The sequence below is a fragment of the Gymnogyps californianus genome, chromosome 4, assembly GCF_018139145.2.
Source record: "Gymnogyps californianus isolate 813 chromosome 4, ASM1813914v2, whole genome shotgun sequence".
In the NCBI taxonomy this organism is placed as follows: domain Eukaryota; kingdom Metazoa; phylum Chordata; class Aves; order Accipitriformes; family Cathartidae; genus Gymnogyps; species Gymnogyps californianus.
The window spans coordinates 20361342-20376958 of NC_059474.1; the positions used below are offsets into that span (position 1 = coordinate 20361342).

A 15617-nucleotide genomic window follows, 5' to 3' on the forward strand; every position below is an offset into this window, starting at 1 on the left:
TCAGGATCCCTATGTTTTAAATAAAAACTCTTGTAACTGCAGTCAGAAAACTTAATCCAGTTCAACATTTTATGAAGAGTCAACCTCCCTCCTTCCTACTGAAACCTATTTCATAGGGCAGAAAGCCCAGACCCATCCCACACTGCCTGAAGTGGGGGAGATCCCCCTCTCTCTCACTTATCAGACTTGAGGCAGACTCGCAAGTCCCACTGTGTATTATAAATTCACTCAAATTTTAACCTTCAGACATGTTTTCCTTCACAGTACTGTTTTCATGGCTAACAAAAAAGTTTTCAAAACTTCTCCACTCCCTATCACATAAATGGCAATTTAGAAAAAAAAAGTTGGAATTAGAAGAAAGTCCCCAAATTACTTGATTCCAAGTAATTTTATAGCCAACTGCTATGATTTAAATAGGATACCCCAAACATCAGTGCTTAAGATTAGTCTGAGGTTAGTTGCCAGCTCTCCAAACACAACCTATTTTTGCTTCAGCCTTACAGCATGGCAACACACAGCCCCCATTCTAGGGGAACCTGTTTCAGCAAGAGCTGCTCCAGCTTCTCTTTGCCAGAAGGACCAAATCTCAGTGTACTCCAGGGAGAGGAAAAACGGAAATCTGACCAAATATGTTATATCATAGAATCCCAGAACGAAGGGACCTTGGAAGGGACCTTGAAGATCATCTAGTTCCAGCCCCCCTGCCACAGGCAGGGACACCTTCCACTAGACCAGGTTGCTCAAAGCCCCATCCAACCTGGCCTTGAACACTTCCAGGGAGGGGGCATCCACAACCTCTCTGGGCAACCTGTTCCAGTGCCTCACCACCCTCACAGTGAAGAACTTCTTCCTTACATCTAATCTAAATCTACCCTCTCTCAGTTTAAAGCCATCACCCCTTGTCCTATCACTACACGCCCTTGTAAAAAGTCCCTCTCTGGCTTTCTTGTAGGCCCCCCTTAGGTACTGGAAGGCTGCTGTCTCCCCGGAGCCTTCTCTTCTCCAGGCTGAAAAAACCCAACTCTCTCAGCCTGTCCTCACAGGAGAGGGGCTCCAGCCCTCTTGATCAAATCTTCCTATAAATTCCACATAGGATTAGCTTTCTCAAATCGAAAATGCTGTCAAGTCATATTTCACTAAAAATCACTACAAAATTACAATGGTGCAATATAATTTGACCTACAGTGTCGCTTATGCTATTATTTGTGTTGATCTTAAACTGTATCTGAACATTGCCCAGCAGGGTAATTTCTAACTGGCCACAGACACTTCACTTGACAGGACACACTACTACAGTTCTGTCCAAGAAATATCTAGGAGTATGTTTGAAGAAAGCATTCTCCAAAAACATCTGCATGCATTTCACTTTTAAACAAGTTTGCAAGGGATCAACATTGTATGCATTATATTGATGTCATCGTAATTGTGCTGCTTAAGCATCTGCACTTTTAATATTAAAATATTTAAACTACTGCCGTGTCAATAAAACAGCAGTTTAATGGGAGACTAAATGGCTTCTCATGTTTTGATCAAAACAATAGAAATACTGACATACTGTGGCACAAAATTAGTATAAATAGACTTTATTGAAGTCAGTACTTTTGTACTGAAGCCGAAGATTGTGTCTACATAAGCACAAGTTGTAACATTTCACAACTTCTAAAAGGAATGTCAACAATTACAACGATCATGCATACCATGGTCGATAATCACATTTTAGAAGCATTTTCAACCATTTCTAAAGAAATGCTTATAACATTGTTATATATAGAACTACTTTCAATAAACTGCAAAACATTGATCAGCTTTTCCAGTATGAGCTACAGTGTCAACACAAAAGGGAGGCATAAATGTTTAATTTATGAAATCAGAATGGAATATTTACTGTAAAGAAAAATTAAAAAGCTTTCAAATAAAGGCCATTATTGAACCAAAGTGAAGAGCACAACTTGAACTTTGAATCCTTTCATCTCTTAAAGCTGTCCTCTGAATAACTTCAGTTCAAAGCACAAATTCAGTACTGTGAGTATTCCTTGGACTGAAGTTTGGCAATGATGCGATCCAACTGTCTCTTTGCTTCGCACTGTGGAAAATTGCTCATGTCATAATATTGAGGGGCAATTTTCACCAGCCTGTCAAAAAAGGAAAAGTTTGTTACTAACACTCAAACTTCAAGATGCATCCTACAGAAATTCTACAACTGAGGGAAACAAAGATTATCCATTATTTTCAGCTCATTCTGCGATTCTAAGATTAATGAAAGTTTACACACACGCACACACATTTCAAATCTCAGTCCCACCCTGTGCAAGCGCCCAAGTCCAAAGCAAAAAAGCACGCGCTTGAGTCTCACGAGACGCTGATGCTCCTGTTCAGCCATATGTCCCTTACAGACCCACACTGCTGCTTCAGTACGTCCCATAGCAGCCCGTACAGTCAGAGCTGCTGCTGCTCAGTGTCAAAGTCCACAAGCCACAGAAGTTCACCTAAGTATCACTCTGGGTAAGAGTACAGTTCAGCCTTAAGTGTTTTAAGCTTGAAAATGCAATCGAGGCCATAGGGTCCTGCTTTAGGCTATATAGCACTTGTTGAGAAAAAGATTTCTAAGGAAGGTTTCAAACACATATTTTCCATTAAAATACTACGGACAATATATATATAGCACGCTATGTTTTCCGGCTAACGAATCTTTAAACTCCTTCTGCACAACAGGACAATTTCAACAACAGTTGAAGAGCCTCCCATGTCCCCAAAGCCTACAACTTGGCAGTTTAAGTACAACCTTAAAGACATGCAAGATGATTCAGATCTCTGCTTGTCTGCAGAGGATCAGGCCTCTCATTTCCTTGATATACATTCTATTGACTAATAAATATTATGACCAGGCAGGCTGTACCAGTATTACCACCTCTTCAAATTTTAAGAAAGCACAGAATCCTGTTCAGATCCTTCTGGAAAAATTACAGACACCTACTGCCAAGAGAGGTCCTACCCTCGATCTTGAGAACAGAGACATCTACCGGTATCTCTTAACTTAGGTACACAAGTGGGTGCTAGGACATATCCCCAAACCTAGCATCTCCAAGCAGCTCCTTCCTAACAGGCTTACTGAAGTAACCTGTTTTAAGTCAAGCATCTCTCTGCACACCGCACACAGAGCCTGGGCATCCGAGCTTCGCACACAACTCCCAAACAGAAACAAGTATCCACAAAGAAAACCTTTAGTCATCTACAAGATCTCAAGTCCATGCCATTGCCGTCCCCCGAACCATTTTAATAATATGAGCTTCAGGAAAAATGAAAGGAATTACCTCAGTTTAAAAAAGGAAAAAGAAAAACAAGAGCTTTACAGTAGGTCATGACTGTTTTAAGACTTTTGGCTTACCATTCTGGCTTGATGTCTGTACATGTCCGGATGTAATTCTTTGTTGTAAGGACAAACTCATTATAGAGCACCCATTCTGGTTTATGATCAAGAACAGTGGAGGGATGCAACTGCACCACCTGGTTATCTTTTACTGTTAAGTAATGCCCTGTTCGTTCCAAATGTGCCACCTAAGTAAAAAGACATTCTTTCATTACCACAGGCAATTTTTAAATGAAGTGATTTCAAGCTGACTCTTAAGTGTTCTATACAAAATCTACCATCCCAACTTTCAAACCTCATCTAAATTTGGCACATTACTTGACCACTTCAACTATTCAGGTTTTTTTATAGACACAATCAAGATGCCAGATGTTTTTGGTAACTGCCATGGTAAGTGTATATTCTAATACACAATTCAAGCAACATACAAAAATAGTTATCACCCAAAGAGAAGAACCGTTATTAGAACAGCAGCAATGCAAACAGAAGTATTGGAAGGGAATATCTAATCGGACAGGTTTGTAACATCACACAGTCAACTGTGGTCTACTACAAACATCTGCTTCAAGCACCTCATTGCAGTAGCTACTGTGGGACTGGTAAGCCACGATGTTATCAAGTTTTTATTAGTGCAGTGTTTCACTAGTAATTTTACTGATGCACGTATTATTCTGCAAATCCTCTCACGCAGTGGGCCTGAAAAAAATATGTCAGTCCAGTAAGAATGGGAAGTTTAGTATGTCAGAAATAAGAACAGCCTTGTTACAGCATGAGCTTCAGAGCTGGAAAACGTAGGTTCAGCAACACACTTCTGCTGTGACCTTGGTGAAAATCAATTAACCTCTCTCTGACTAAGCTTCTTGCTCTATGAAAGGGAATAATGCCTACCTTGCCAAGATGCTGCGATACCTAGCTCATTAAGATTTGGTAAAGCAGACAGTTATCCTTAGAAGGATATCCTCTGTAAGAACAGTTATTCTAACAGAACAGGTAACTAAAATTAACCTTTTGATACTGGTAATTCAAGATGACCTTAGGACTTATTACATATATACACACACAAAAATACTGTAAAAAGATTAAGCAGGATGGACAATGGCTGAAAGATGTCCGAAAGACACATTTTTAATCAGATCATCATTAGCTGCCTTCCTTTAATATAGACTGTGTACTTCCTTGTTTTCTGAATTCCTAGGTATATCTCACCTTTTTCTTTTTTTTTTGCCTAGTCAAGGGTAAATTCCATCTATTAGATTAAAAATCCCAGGACTTCTAAAGCAATAGCTACCTCAAATTTTAAGTCAGAATATCTCCTTAGTAACAAATTACTTATTTTGAGTGTGCTTCTCTTAGATTTTAAGACATTAATATCCAGAACATGTTTTAAGAGTGGAACAAAGTATTTCAATAGTCTGCAAATCTTTTCACCCAAGATTTTAGAGATTACAATGCTACTTTATTTCAAGTCTGAGGAGCCAACAGAGGCTCTTTTAAATGGAGATTAACAATGCACTGTAACGATTTAGGCTTAATTTCATCCAACTCAATCTAACATTCACAAAATTAAATAGCAGTGTAGCTGCAAACCAGACTAGACTAGAAACTCATTTGTCACAGACCTAGCACAATCACAGCACATATGTTGCTGTGGGATTATGCCTTTTTTTTTTGTAAAAGAAGGTTTTTTTTAAAAAATCAATTTTGCTTTTCAAATCAAAAGTAAAGCATGTGTACAAAAATATTTGGGTGCTTTATCTGTTTCTGTTCTTCCTATAAAAGGACAGAACAATTCATTTATTTAGGTTTCATTCTAGAAAACAGTGTGCTGTTAAATTTAAATCTATACAATTTACCTGTAGCACCTCAGTCTCACTCAGATGTATTAAAATAGTAAAGTCTTATCATCTAGCTTTCCCAGATACATACAATTTCCTTTTCCACGTCATTTATAATGATAGTAAAGAGTTGTATTTCTCGTTTACTTTGTATAATTCTGAACTAAGTAAAGAGATTCTGAATTAACTAATTAAACATACTCAAAGAAAAAGAAATGCTACAGAAAAGTACAGTTAGCTCTTAATTTCCAGGGAAGGACAGGAACTGGAATAACCCCAATTAAGAAAAAAATGTTTCCCTAGAACATGGATATCGGGGATAAGTCACCTTCAAGAGGTTACATACTACTGCGACTTATTTCGAGCCTGAGCTAACATTGAGCTACAGTATTTATCCTATTCAGATGTTTCTATTAAATATGCTTGTTAGCACACACATTGGTAAAGAATTTCAGGCTCAGTAATGGTAACACTCTATCATGAAATATGCACAGTGAAGCTATGGCTCCACAGCAAGCAATGATGATCTACTTGTCAGCTACTACACTTTCCTGCTCCGTCCTGGCCTGAGCTGTTTCAGCAGAGCGCCAATTCTGCTACTTCTCTGAAGGTGTAAGTGGCTTGCCAGATCACTATGCTAAAAGAATTTAGAATGGGCTCAGGCAAGCACCAAGGTTGACATAAGGGAGTGAACAAGGACACACGGGAGGCAGCATATACACTTATGCTCCTTTGAACCCCTGGCATGCAACCAATTCCTGTGCCTGTAAAATACAACGTAGTGGTGGTTGGGTCAGATGTCCTCCAGAGGTCCCTTCCAACCTCAACCATTCTGTGATTCTGTGATGTTTTCCAGAGTATAAAAAGCATGACCTTCCAAAGAAACCACAGAATCATACAAAGCATGTCTAGGAAATGGGTTCATTTTTCAATGAGTAGTGGTACTAAGCAAGATACTAGGGAACACACTTGAACCCTGAGATCATTAAGGAACCTGTCATCTATTAGTATAAACCATTTGTGAATTAGGCTACCTGAACAAAGAATGGGGCTGTAAATGGAGGGAAAAGCTATTAACACTATTGACTACACAACATGAGCTACACAAACATGACTAAAAGGAACATAAAGAGCCAAGCCAGCCCATGCATCTCTGCAACAGGTTACTCTGCAGATCGAGAAAGCCCACCTGCTGATGATTTAGAGACAATTATCATGCTTTTATCAACATGACAAACCCACACAGAAACAGTGGCCACCATGGCACATGCCACCATAGGAAAAGGTTTCAGTTCAAGTTCTCATAATAGAGGTTTCAAGGATGTCACAGTTTTATTAATGACACATCCTCCTCTGAAATTTTAAGTGTGCTTGTGCTTACTGGTTATCACATCATTGAACCTAGAGGGCCTGACCAAGGGGTCTTTAGTCAAACACATCAAACACTAAATCCAAATGCACTTAAAAGGGCAAAAGCAGGAATAGTATCACAAGATCCAACCTTTTTTAGATTTAAGGCTACAAATTTTGGCAGGCTAGTCTTGACAGACAGTCTAGAGAAATGATTGGTTTTTGTCTCTCTTTTTGAAAAAAGCACGCTAGCATGCGCCAAAGGAGCAATGTCAGTTGCTTGGATTTCTGAAATTTCTGCTTGCAGAGCACACAGTGTTTCTGAAGCTATTAAAAAGTTTTAAACTGTTCTTCTGCATTCTAAAAGAGCAAAACGAATACCACTAAATGCACTGGTAACCACCTTCATGTCATAGGTTTATTTTATTACCATTCTATTATTGTAGGAGCCTGATTATGTGAAGACTTCAAAATATACATCATTCTATACATGAAATAGCACCAAAGACTGAGTAGCAGCAAGAATGAGATTTTAATTAGTCGTCCAATCATCTGACATCTAACTTCCTGCACAGCACAGGTCATTTATTTTCATCCTCTGTAGTGACCCTGATACATCCTGTGTTTGACTAAGCCACATCTTCCAAAAAAGATTCCAAGCTTGATTTGAAGACACCACAGGACTTTGTTCCACCTTTAAATTCTGACTTAAATTTTCAACTATCAATTCTTGTTCTGCCTTCACTACTAGACTGGAAATACAATGATAAAAGCCTAAGTTCTTTAAGACAACACGTAATATCAGTCTTAAAAAAAAAAAAAAAAATCACTAAGAGGAAGATGACCCATCTTTAAGATACTTTGGCATTTGCTTGCCTTTTCCAATTCAATTTTAACAGTTTCCTTAGCTTACTTCCTGTAGTGCAATTATTTTTTGCTTAGTCTTTACCACACAGTTATTTCAGCTACATGTCTATTAACACCAAAAATGATAAGCTTAGTTTTCGTACTTCTGTTGAGTAATGTTCTATACCTAGTTCTTGAGTTCTGTTGCCAAATTACAATTGTTATAGTTGTACAATTTTCCAATCCCTCTCCCTTCTTAAGACAGGATACGTCTAGCACTAAAGTACTGAGAAAGCAGTATTTCTCTGATGCATTTTATTTTCAATGAGCAGTTTCTTAGTGATTTTGCAAGCACCACTCTTGTTCTATTTTATATATACTTTGCATATTCTGATGTGTGATATAGAAATAGTTACTGCAAAAAGCCAATAAAAGTTTTCCATTATAAAAACTAGAAGAAACCAGGGACATAGCACAAAAAATTTATAAGACACTTAACTTCTTTTCAATATCTACCCTTCCAGAAGTTTTTCTGTACACAGAATTGTTGGCAGTTTTAAACTATTTTATTCCCTTTGCTTGTCTATGGCAGATTTACTGGAATTCAAGTTTGTATTTAAATATGAACGGTAAAGAGATAATTCGTCACTAACAGAAGTGCCACATTTATCAGTCACTGACACACAACTGAAGGCAGGCAAATTTACAGTACTTAGTACTACTTATATAATTAGTACTATTTCAATAGCTAATACAGGCCTGCACTGTCCGACATCAACCACAGGTCTTGATTAGTACAGAAATTTCTACAGTTAAATTTTATGATTGTTTTTAGGACACTGGCAATTACCGAAGTATAAAACAATGCAGTCAATGAGAACTATTTCAGAACAATGGCTGCTACTGTTTTTTCCACTTTACACTGCATTTTTAAACTTAAGGTTTGAAAAATCAACTTCTGCCATGTGTTGCCCATAGACCTTAGTACTTTACATGCAGAGACAATCTATGGTACATGCACACACTTTGCAAGTGCTCAGACTTGGAATTCCATGCATGTTCTGTACTAAGAGGACAAAGAATGATGTATGCATTTCATTACTCAGGTTTTCTGAACAAGAGCCCCCAAATGCCAGAGCCTGCGTATCTGCTTAGAGAGGGTACAATGTGCATACAGACTACATTTTTAAGTACTTCAGCTACGGGTAAATAACATCTCTTTTGAGTATTTATAAGTTTTTATAAGTATTTATAAGTTTTCTACTGAAGGTTACTCAAAGCAACATGGAATTCATGAGTGAAGGTTCAGAGTCAAGGTCAAACAGGTATCACGCTATCATGGAGGTTAAAGAGCAAAGAAACTCAAAACAAAATGGACTCAAACACATCAAAGGAGAAGAGAAACTGTTGAAATGGCTTCCATTCCAAATGTCTTCAACAGTTCTGCCATAGCTATCTCTTGATTCAGCCCAAAAATTCAATTAGGCATTTTGGGTGAGGGGGGTCATAAACAACCTGTTGACCATGGCAGCCCAAGGAGAATTCTGGAAAGGCTTTCATTTTCATCTATGTGAGCCTACTACTCTATTCACAGCAAAAATATAGTCAGATCTTTAACTCCTGAGCAGTGGAGACCAAAAAGCTACCTGCACCAACAGTGCAGTTCCATATCTACAGCAGGAAAACACCTATTAGAGCAAGAGTTTCACTCTGAGTAACATAAAACAAACTGACAGCGCACAAACTTCCCAGGACGTGACCTCCTATAGGTCCAAGCAAACGAAGGGAGCCATAGTGTACTCTGCCAAACAAAAGTGCAACTGTGGCAATCAGACCTGCCTCAACCAGCTGGGGCCCAACAAGGACTGTCGGGCAGAACTGTTCTTTCTCTTGCAAAAGATTTACAGAATTAAAGGTGTAGGTAGCAAAGTCTACTAAAGTGTCCCCAAGAAAGATGAAGAAAACATGTCCCAAAAGAAAAGACTGAACACAGTGACTAGCCTGCTTGTCTGAAGGTTACAGCAAGTCAGTCTTTAGAACCATTTTAATATTTAAAAACAGCTAACAGCCTTAATCTCCCATTTGCATTACAGTGAAATGCAGCTGCTGACATTGATATTCCTGTATTCCGAAAACCCAGAAACATGTTTCTGCTAGAGGCTGGCTGGCTTATCCCTGGGGAAGGCACTGTTTCCAGGGGTGGAGGAGATTAAACATACATGGTACCCAAGTCTGTGCCCCAGTCAGGATGTGGTAAGTGCGCAGCTGTCAAGCTGCTTGACATTCTAACCTGCTCAATGGCTCCCTTTTCAACTGGTAAGCTTTTGTGCTCAAATACCACTACAGCATAGTTCAAGTGAAAAATTAGGAAATGCCATGGGCACTGGTCAGCCTCTTAAGGATAACAAGGTTGTGTTCTCCAGAAGTGAGATATTAGGCTCTAGCAGAGACATTGTTGAGATGCATCAGAACGCATGTTTGCTGGGAAAAACATTATCACAACAGTCCAGAGTCAATGAGGATGAAGACTCACTCCCATTAAACATTCTGTACCCCTGGGTCTGCAAGAGCCAGCAAAGGGACTCTTCTAGCCCCAGGGATTAATGCTGAAGAGAAAAAACACAACATGAAGGGACTATGCAAAAAAAAAAAAAAAAAAACCCAAACCAACCCACCCAAAAAAAAAACCAACCAACCCAAACAACCAAACACAAAACCGAAGAAAAAAATGCAGCCTGCATTCTAGCTTGGAGGCATGCTTAACATGAAATGCAAAGCATCCAGGAGGTAGCAGTGGAGACTGGCTTCCATACCATCCTGGTTCAAGAGGCAAAAGAGTTACAAACAGCATACATCTTGAGATTACAGACCTGCTCTGGTACTTGTGACTCGTGTAATTTAAAAATGAAATATAAATACAGAAAAGTAGGCAAAACAAAATATTCTCCTTCTATAAGGATTACCTATAATTAATATTTATATACAACTATACTTCCCCTATTTGTGTCAGATTACAAATAATTTAAAAGCTACATATTCTGCAGTTACTTGGAAATGTTTTATGAAGTTACTTCCTCAGCTATTCAGAAGTTAGTGGTCAATTCCTGACTGGTGATGCCAGAAACAGTATTTTGATACTAGTAAGATTGCCTACAGCTTCTCTTTCACATAAGATTTGACTACAGAATGTACTACTTGAGTAATAACCAAGCAACCTGACAGAGTGGTAATATAGTTAGCCATATATAATTTAAGTAACATTCATAAAGTTTTGATAAATTATAATAACCATACTAACATTAAAAGCCACGTAAACACTGAACTATGTTCCCTACAAGAACGCACACATACCTGCATGAAATACCCAGTAACTAATGCCTTTCTTATGTTGATGTAATAGTCTCGGCTGGTAAAGTCTGTGCTTCTCCGAGGCAAATTAAATCTATCCATGATTCGTGACAGCTGTTGGCGTACATTGTCTGCAGACATCAGGGACCTGTAGTTAATGAAGTTGTCATAACACCACTGAACCGACTCATGATCTGCAACATTAAAAAACATGAATCAAAAATGAGTATTTCATCCAATTAGAACAAGTAAATAAAACAGCAACTAACCAATTGATCAGTCAGATGAACCAGAAAAAAATATCCATAAACTTTTGTAAATGACAACAGCTCTTAGTTTATTCAGTCAATTTCTTGCATTAGATAGCTTGCCCAAATTGTTTTCTATTCAGGAAGCACGTGGTCAGGACAAAAGAAAATTAGCTTTTTTCCTCTCACCAACATAATACACACACAATCACTGATGTTTTGCTGAAATACTACACCAATAAATCCGCACATATCAAAAAACCATGTCCTGCAACTAGAAAAATCATCTTCCAAACCTGCAGTGTAAAATGTAACTGAATGTAAGGAACACTGCAGAGTCTTCAACTGCAGCGTGCAATGAACACACAAGAATATTGTACATAATTATACTGTATTTGAGAAACCAAACCCTCCTTAAATTAAGCATTCAAGTAACAGTTAAGAGCTATACAGACTAATCTAATACTACATGTGACACACCTCACAGCAGTTTAAGTAAACATAGCTGACTGGTAAAATACAGCATTAGTAACAGAACTCTGTACTCTTAAGTTACTGTTTCTACTGCTGATAGCTCTAATAAGAAGTCTGTTAAGACAGCAAGCCTAAGCCATTCTGTCAGGATAAAAACCTGCATGTTTAACACCAAGAAACCCAGTTCTCCCTACCAATTCTGTTACTTCTCAAGTGATGCTCTTCTAATCTTTGTCAGTTTAATAGTCCAACAAAACCAACTTTAACAAAAATTAAAACTTAAAGTATCTCTTGTACAGAGAGAGACTGTTCTTAATCTGCACTGAAAAGAAGGAAGGTTACTTAACTTGAGGAAAGTTTGAGTTCTTTCGGCGCTTTATCTTACAGAATATATTTAAAATGAAGTATGACTGTTGAAGCTCTTGTACACGATACAGCAGAATCATAATTGAAGTACCATAGCATGTTACTTTGTGCCATTTGAACTGTGCATTTTAGATGACCCATAACTGTTTCATATTGTTCTAGATACAAACAGTAGCAGCATTTTGCGTTCTGATCCTGAATCTCAGAAATCCTACTAAATTTCACAGTGAAACTGAACAAAAGATTATTCCCCAAGTAATTCCATCGCTCAGTAACAGCATGAAAGCAGTGGCTTCCAGAAACATGCACACACAAAATGCTGCAAGGCATACTGGATCCTGTTAACTAAAAAGCTAATAGAAAAAACAAGCAACAGACATCTCCAATTCACAGGTGTTTAAAACTATAGCTGAGAAACTTCACTAAACAGTTTTGAATACTTCTGTTTGGACTTCTACTCTGAAGATACCCTTATTTTGGATTGCCACATAATGATACAGTGTTAGAATGTTTCAATGTAAAATTTCTAGATCGAAGCTGCAACAGAAAGGGGCACTGAGTTGTGTTTATTTTTACTCAGGGTAAGAGACCATTGCTTTTTTGTTTGCTTACAGGAAAATGCAACTGGAGCACCTAATTTAACATGGCTGGCAGTTAAGAGAAATCTTTTTACTTACTACCAGGGTAAGTCACAGTTTAAAAAAGTGTGCCACTTACGCAGTCATTTTTCAAGAGAACTCCTAGCTTCATCTATTCATTCCCATCTTTTTCTTTCAAGCTGCTAAAATACACTTCAGCTATGCTGAGGAGGATCATTATTTTCCATACACAGAAATGAGGTAAATTAAATAAATTTATAGTTTGGCTCTAAGTTACTTCTTGTTGATGCATCACCCCTTTGCCTCTCAATACACCCCAAGGCCTTATTACAGAATCCCTAACTATATTAAAAAGTTAGGATTAAAAAGGTTTTGGTTCTAGGAACATATTCTTCTCCAAATTCACAGTATTTTCTGCACTACTCTCCCTGAAAAATTACTAAGCAATTATGCAGATTTTTCTATAATTAATGTCAGATAACAAACTTCCAATATTTCTTAATTATAGGAACACTTACTTCCTTCTGTCCAAGGTTACCCAGCATTGATTTAAAAGCCTGGCTTATCTCCATACTCATCAGTTTATTACATGATCTCTTGGCTAGGTTTTTTTGTTCCCCCCCCAAAGGAAAGTAGCACTTAAATAACTCTTTTACATACTTAAAAAAATATATATTTAAGATTACAATAGAATGGCTCAAAAAACAAGCCCAAGCCTTTCAACTGTCCTTGGAACCCAGGAACGAAAGCTGGCAGCGCAAAGTATTACAAATAATTTTGCTAAAACAGGTGCACACTTACTTTGTTTGAAAGCATGGTAGACATTCAGCAACGTCAAATGATCTCCATCTATGTGGGCAAACCTCATCTTGGCTTCATCTGCTGCTTTCTTTGCTTCCGTGGGGCGAACAAAACACTGTGGGACTAAACAAGGTTGGTATGGGCCCAACACAAACGCCCATATCGATGAGTCACGCATTCACAGATAGAGGAACAAGGCCTAGCTAGGTCAGTTCACAGAGCATAGGGCAGGGCAGGATGGCCTCCAACTGCATCTTGGACTGTTTACTACCTTGATTTGGTACATCAACACCTAACCACATCTGTAAGACAAGAGGGTTTCAAAGCTACAGAGTACCTGATTATTTTAATAGAACTATATGTAGGCATCAAAATCTCTAGTCTGAAGGCCATCAAGATTGCCTATGTATACTGGAAGGCTAAACAGATCTTAGTTCAAGACCCAGTGCTGATAGCTCTACCAGGAGCCAGTACCCCGTGTAACAAAACACTTCAATTGCAAATTTGCTTTCTCAGAAAGCCTCTATGGACAGAGTGAAGAATATAGTTCTGAAACGGTACTGCACTAGCACAGTCTAAACAAACATGAGTTTTATCACAAGTCTGCTACTAGACAGAACACGCTACTAAAGTCAAGTTCTCTTCCCCAGACGGTAGTGTTATCAGCACTGGTATACAGAAACATGTGAATGAAGGTATTAATAAGTCTAAAGGTTGTGATGGTAGCGGTAGTGGTGGAAGGTTAAACCGTCCTTTGGCACTACTTGAAATAATAAAAAAAAAAATCGCAATGTGATGAGCTTTATCATTATATTCTTACATAAATCTAACTCAGTCTGACTTGAATCCAAAAATCGTGTTTTAACATTCCGTTTCCAAATACAGACTACCAAAGACCACAAATATTATTGCAGCCAACTTAATTCATGGTCTATCAACATTGTTATAGGTTTGTAATATCAATACTAATTCACAAGATGTTGAAAGTAGTTATAAGAGATCTTCACTTTATAGAGATCTACAGTAGAAAAAAAAATCACTTTGGTTTTAAGTAGATGTAATTTTTAAGACGTTACATTTCAATAAAACTAATGCTAAGTAAGACGCTACAAATTCTTTATCTTTTTCCAGCTGCTTGGGACTACATTAGCCTTCTCATAACTGAAGCCCACCAATCCCATGAGAACACCTCTTTGCACCTCATCTCCCCCTAACAGATGAGGGCCTTTTCGTGGGGTGTTACGCGGTTTTCTTCATTTTATTCTTAAATTCCCATAAAAGCCCCAAAACACTACATTTCAAAAATATGTTGAATACTGGATGGAACTTGAGGAAAAAAAATACACACTGCAACAGTGAATCACATGGTAAGAAATCATAAGAGATCAATGCATTAAAGAAAATGGAAATGCAGGTGCAAAATAAACACCCTGTATTTTGGGTCCTGCATTTGAAAACAGAGATAATAAAGTGTATTTTAATTTCAAACTCAGACTAATAAAAGCAAATTCCAAATTATTCTATCACTGGCTTAACTCACTGTTTTGAATAAGTACTAGCACTTCCTACCCCACAGCAAGACACCACAGCTCTCATAAAATGAAGTACAATCATTTAATCCGCTCATTTATTCAATGCTATTCTCTGCTCTTTTCTGGTACCTAGTTTTCCATTCAGTCGAAACTATTAATACATGGATTGCTATCCAGAGCCCGACAATCTTTATGTGGACTTAAGGCACCATAACATACAGTCGTGCCACTGGTTTAAAAAAGTGTTTACTTTGGGAAACAGTCCTCACAAATACTAGGACTATGGGTTTTTTTGTTTTGGTTTTTTTTGTTTGTTTGTTTTTAAAAGCAGAATTTTAGTTACAACCCATACATTAACCAGCTTCAATCCTTTTTTTTTTTTTAAACTTATTTATCATGACATTAATTGTGCCTTAAAACAAAAAAAAGTATCATGGCCTGGGAAAAGGTAAATACAAAAAGGAGTAAGACAAATCAGTTGAAGACCACAGACAAAAATACTAGACTTACTGTTCTGTAGTAGAGACTGGGGGAGAGGGGGGAAGGGAAGAGAAAGACAGGCACCAACCTACCACCACCTCCGCAATTAAGCCTACCTTTTAATTAAAAAAAAATTATTATGATTCTGCCCTGCCCATCTGCTCTGAGTCTGAACAATCATAACTCTGCAACAAACATTTTAGCTTGTTCTTAAAAACTTTCATATAAATATACTGTAAGACTAAACTGAAGCAACAGATTTTACACTTAGCCAAAACATTTTTTTTTCTCTGTTCAACCAAGTTAAGCATGTAATCAGTACACCTGCACTGTGAAGAGTCTGGTAAAATAGCACACCCAAAAGACAAAAA

The 15617-nt window shown here is 37.8% G+C and overlaps 1 protein-coding gene across 1 annotated transcript in view; it reads right to left on the reverse strand.

Moving 5' to 3' along the window:
* Window positions 1-1573: 1573 nt before the first annotated feature.
* DHX15 (DEAH-box helicase 15) overlaps window positions 1574-15617 on the reverse strand; it is a 48422-nt gene continuing 34378 nt past the window's right edge. Inside the window, exons 11-14 of the mRNA XM_050896746.1 lie at window positions 13235-13357; window positions 10750-10940; window positions 3386-3555; window positions 1574-2132 (exon numbers count right to left, since the gene is read on the reverse strand). Of these exons, the coding sequence (XP_050752703.1) occupies window positions 2015-2132; window positions 3386-3555; window positions 10750-10940; window positions 13235-13357 (602 nt within the window). The 3' untranslated portion in view covers window positions 1574-2014. The remainder of the gene's footprint in view (window positions 2133-3385; window positions 3556-10749; window positions 10941-13234; window positions 13358-15617) is intronic.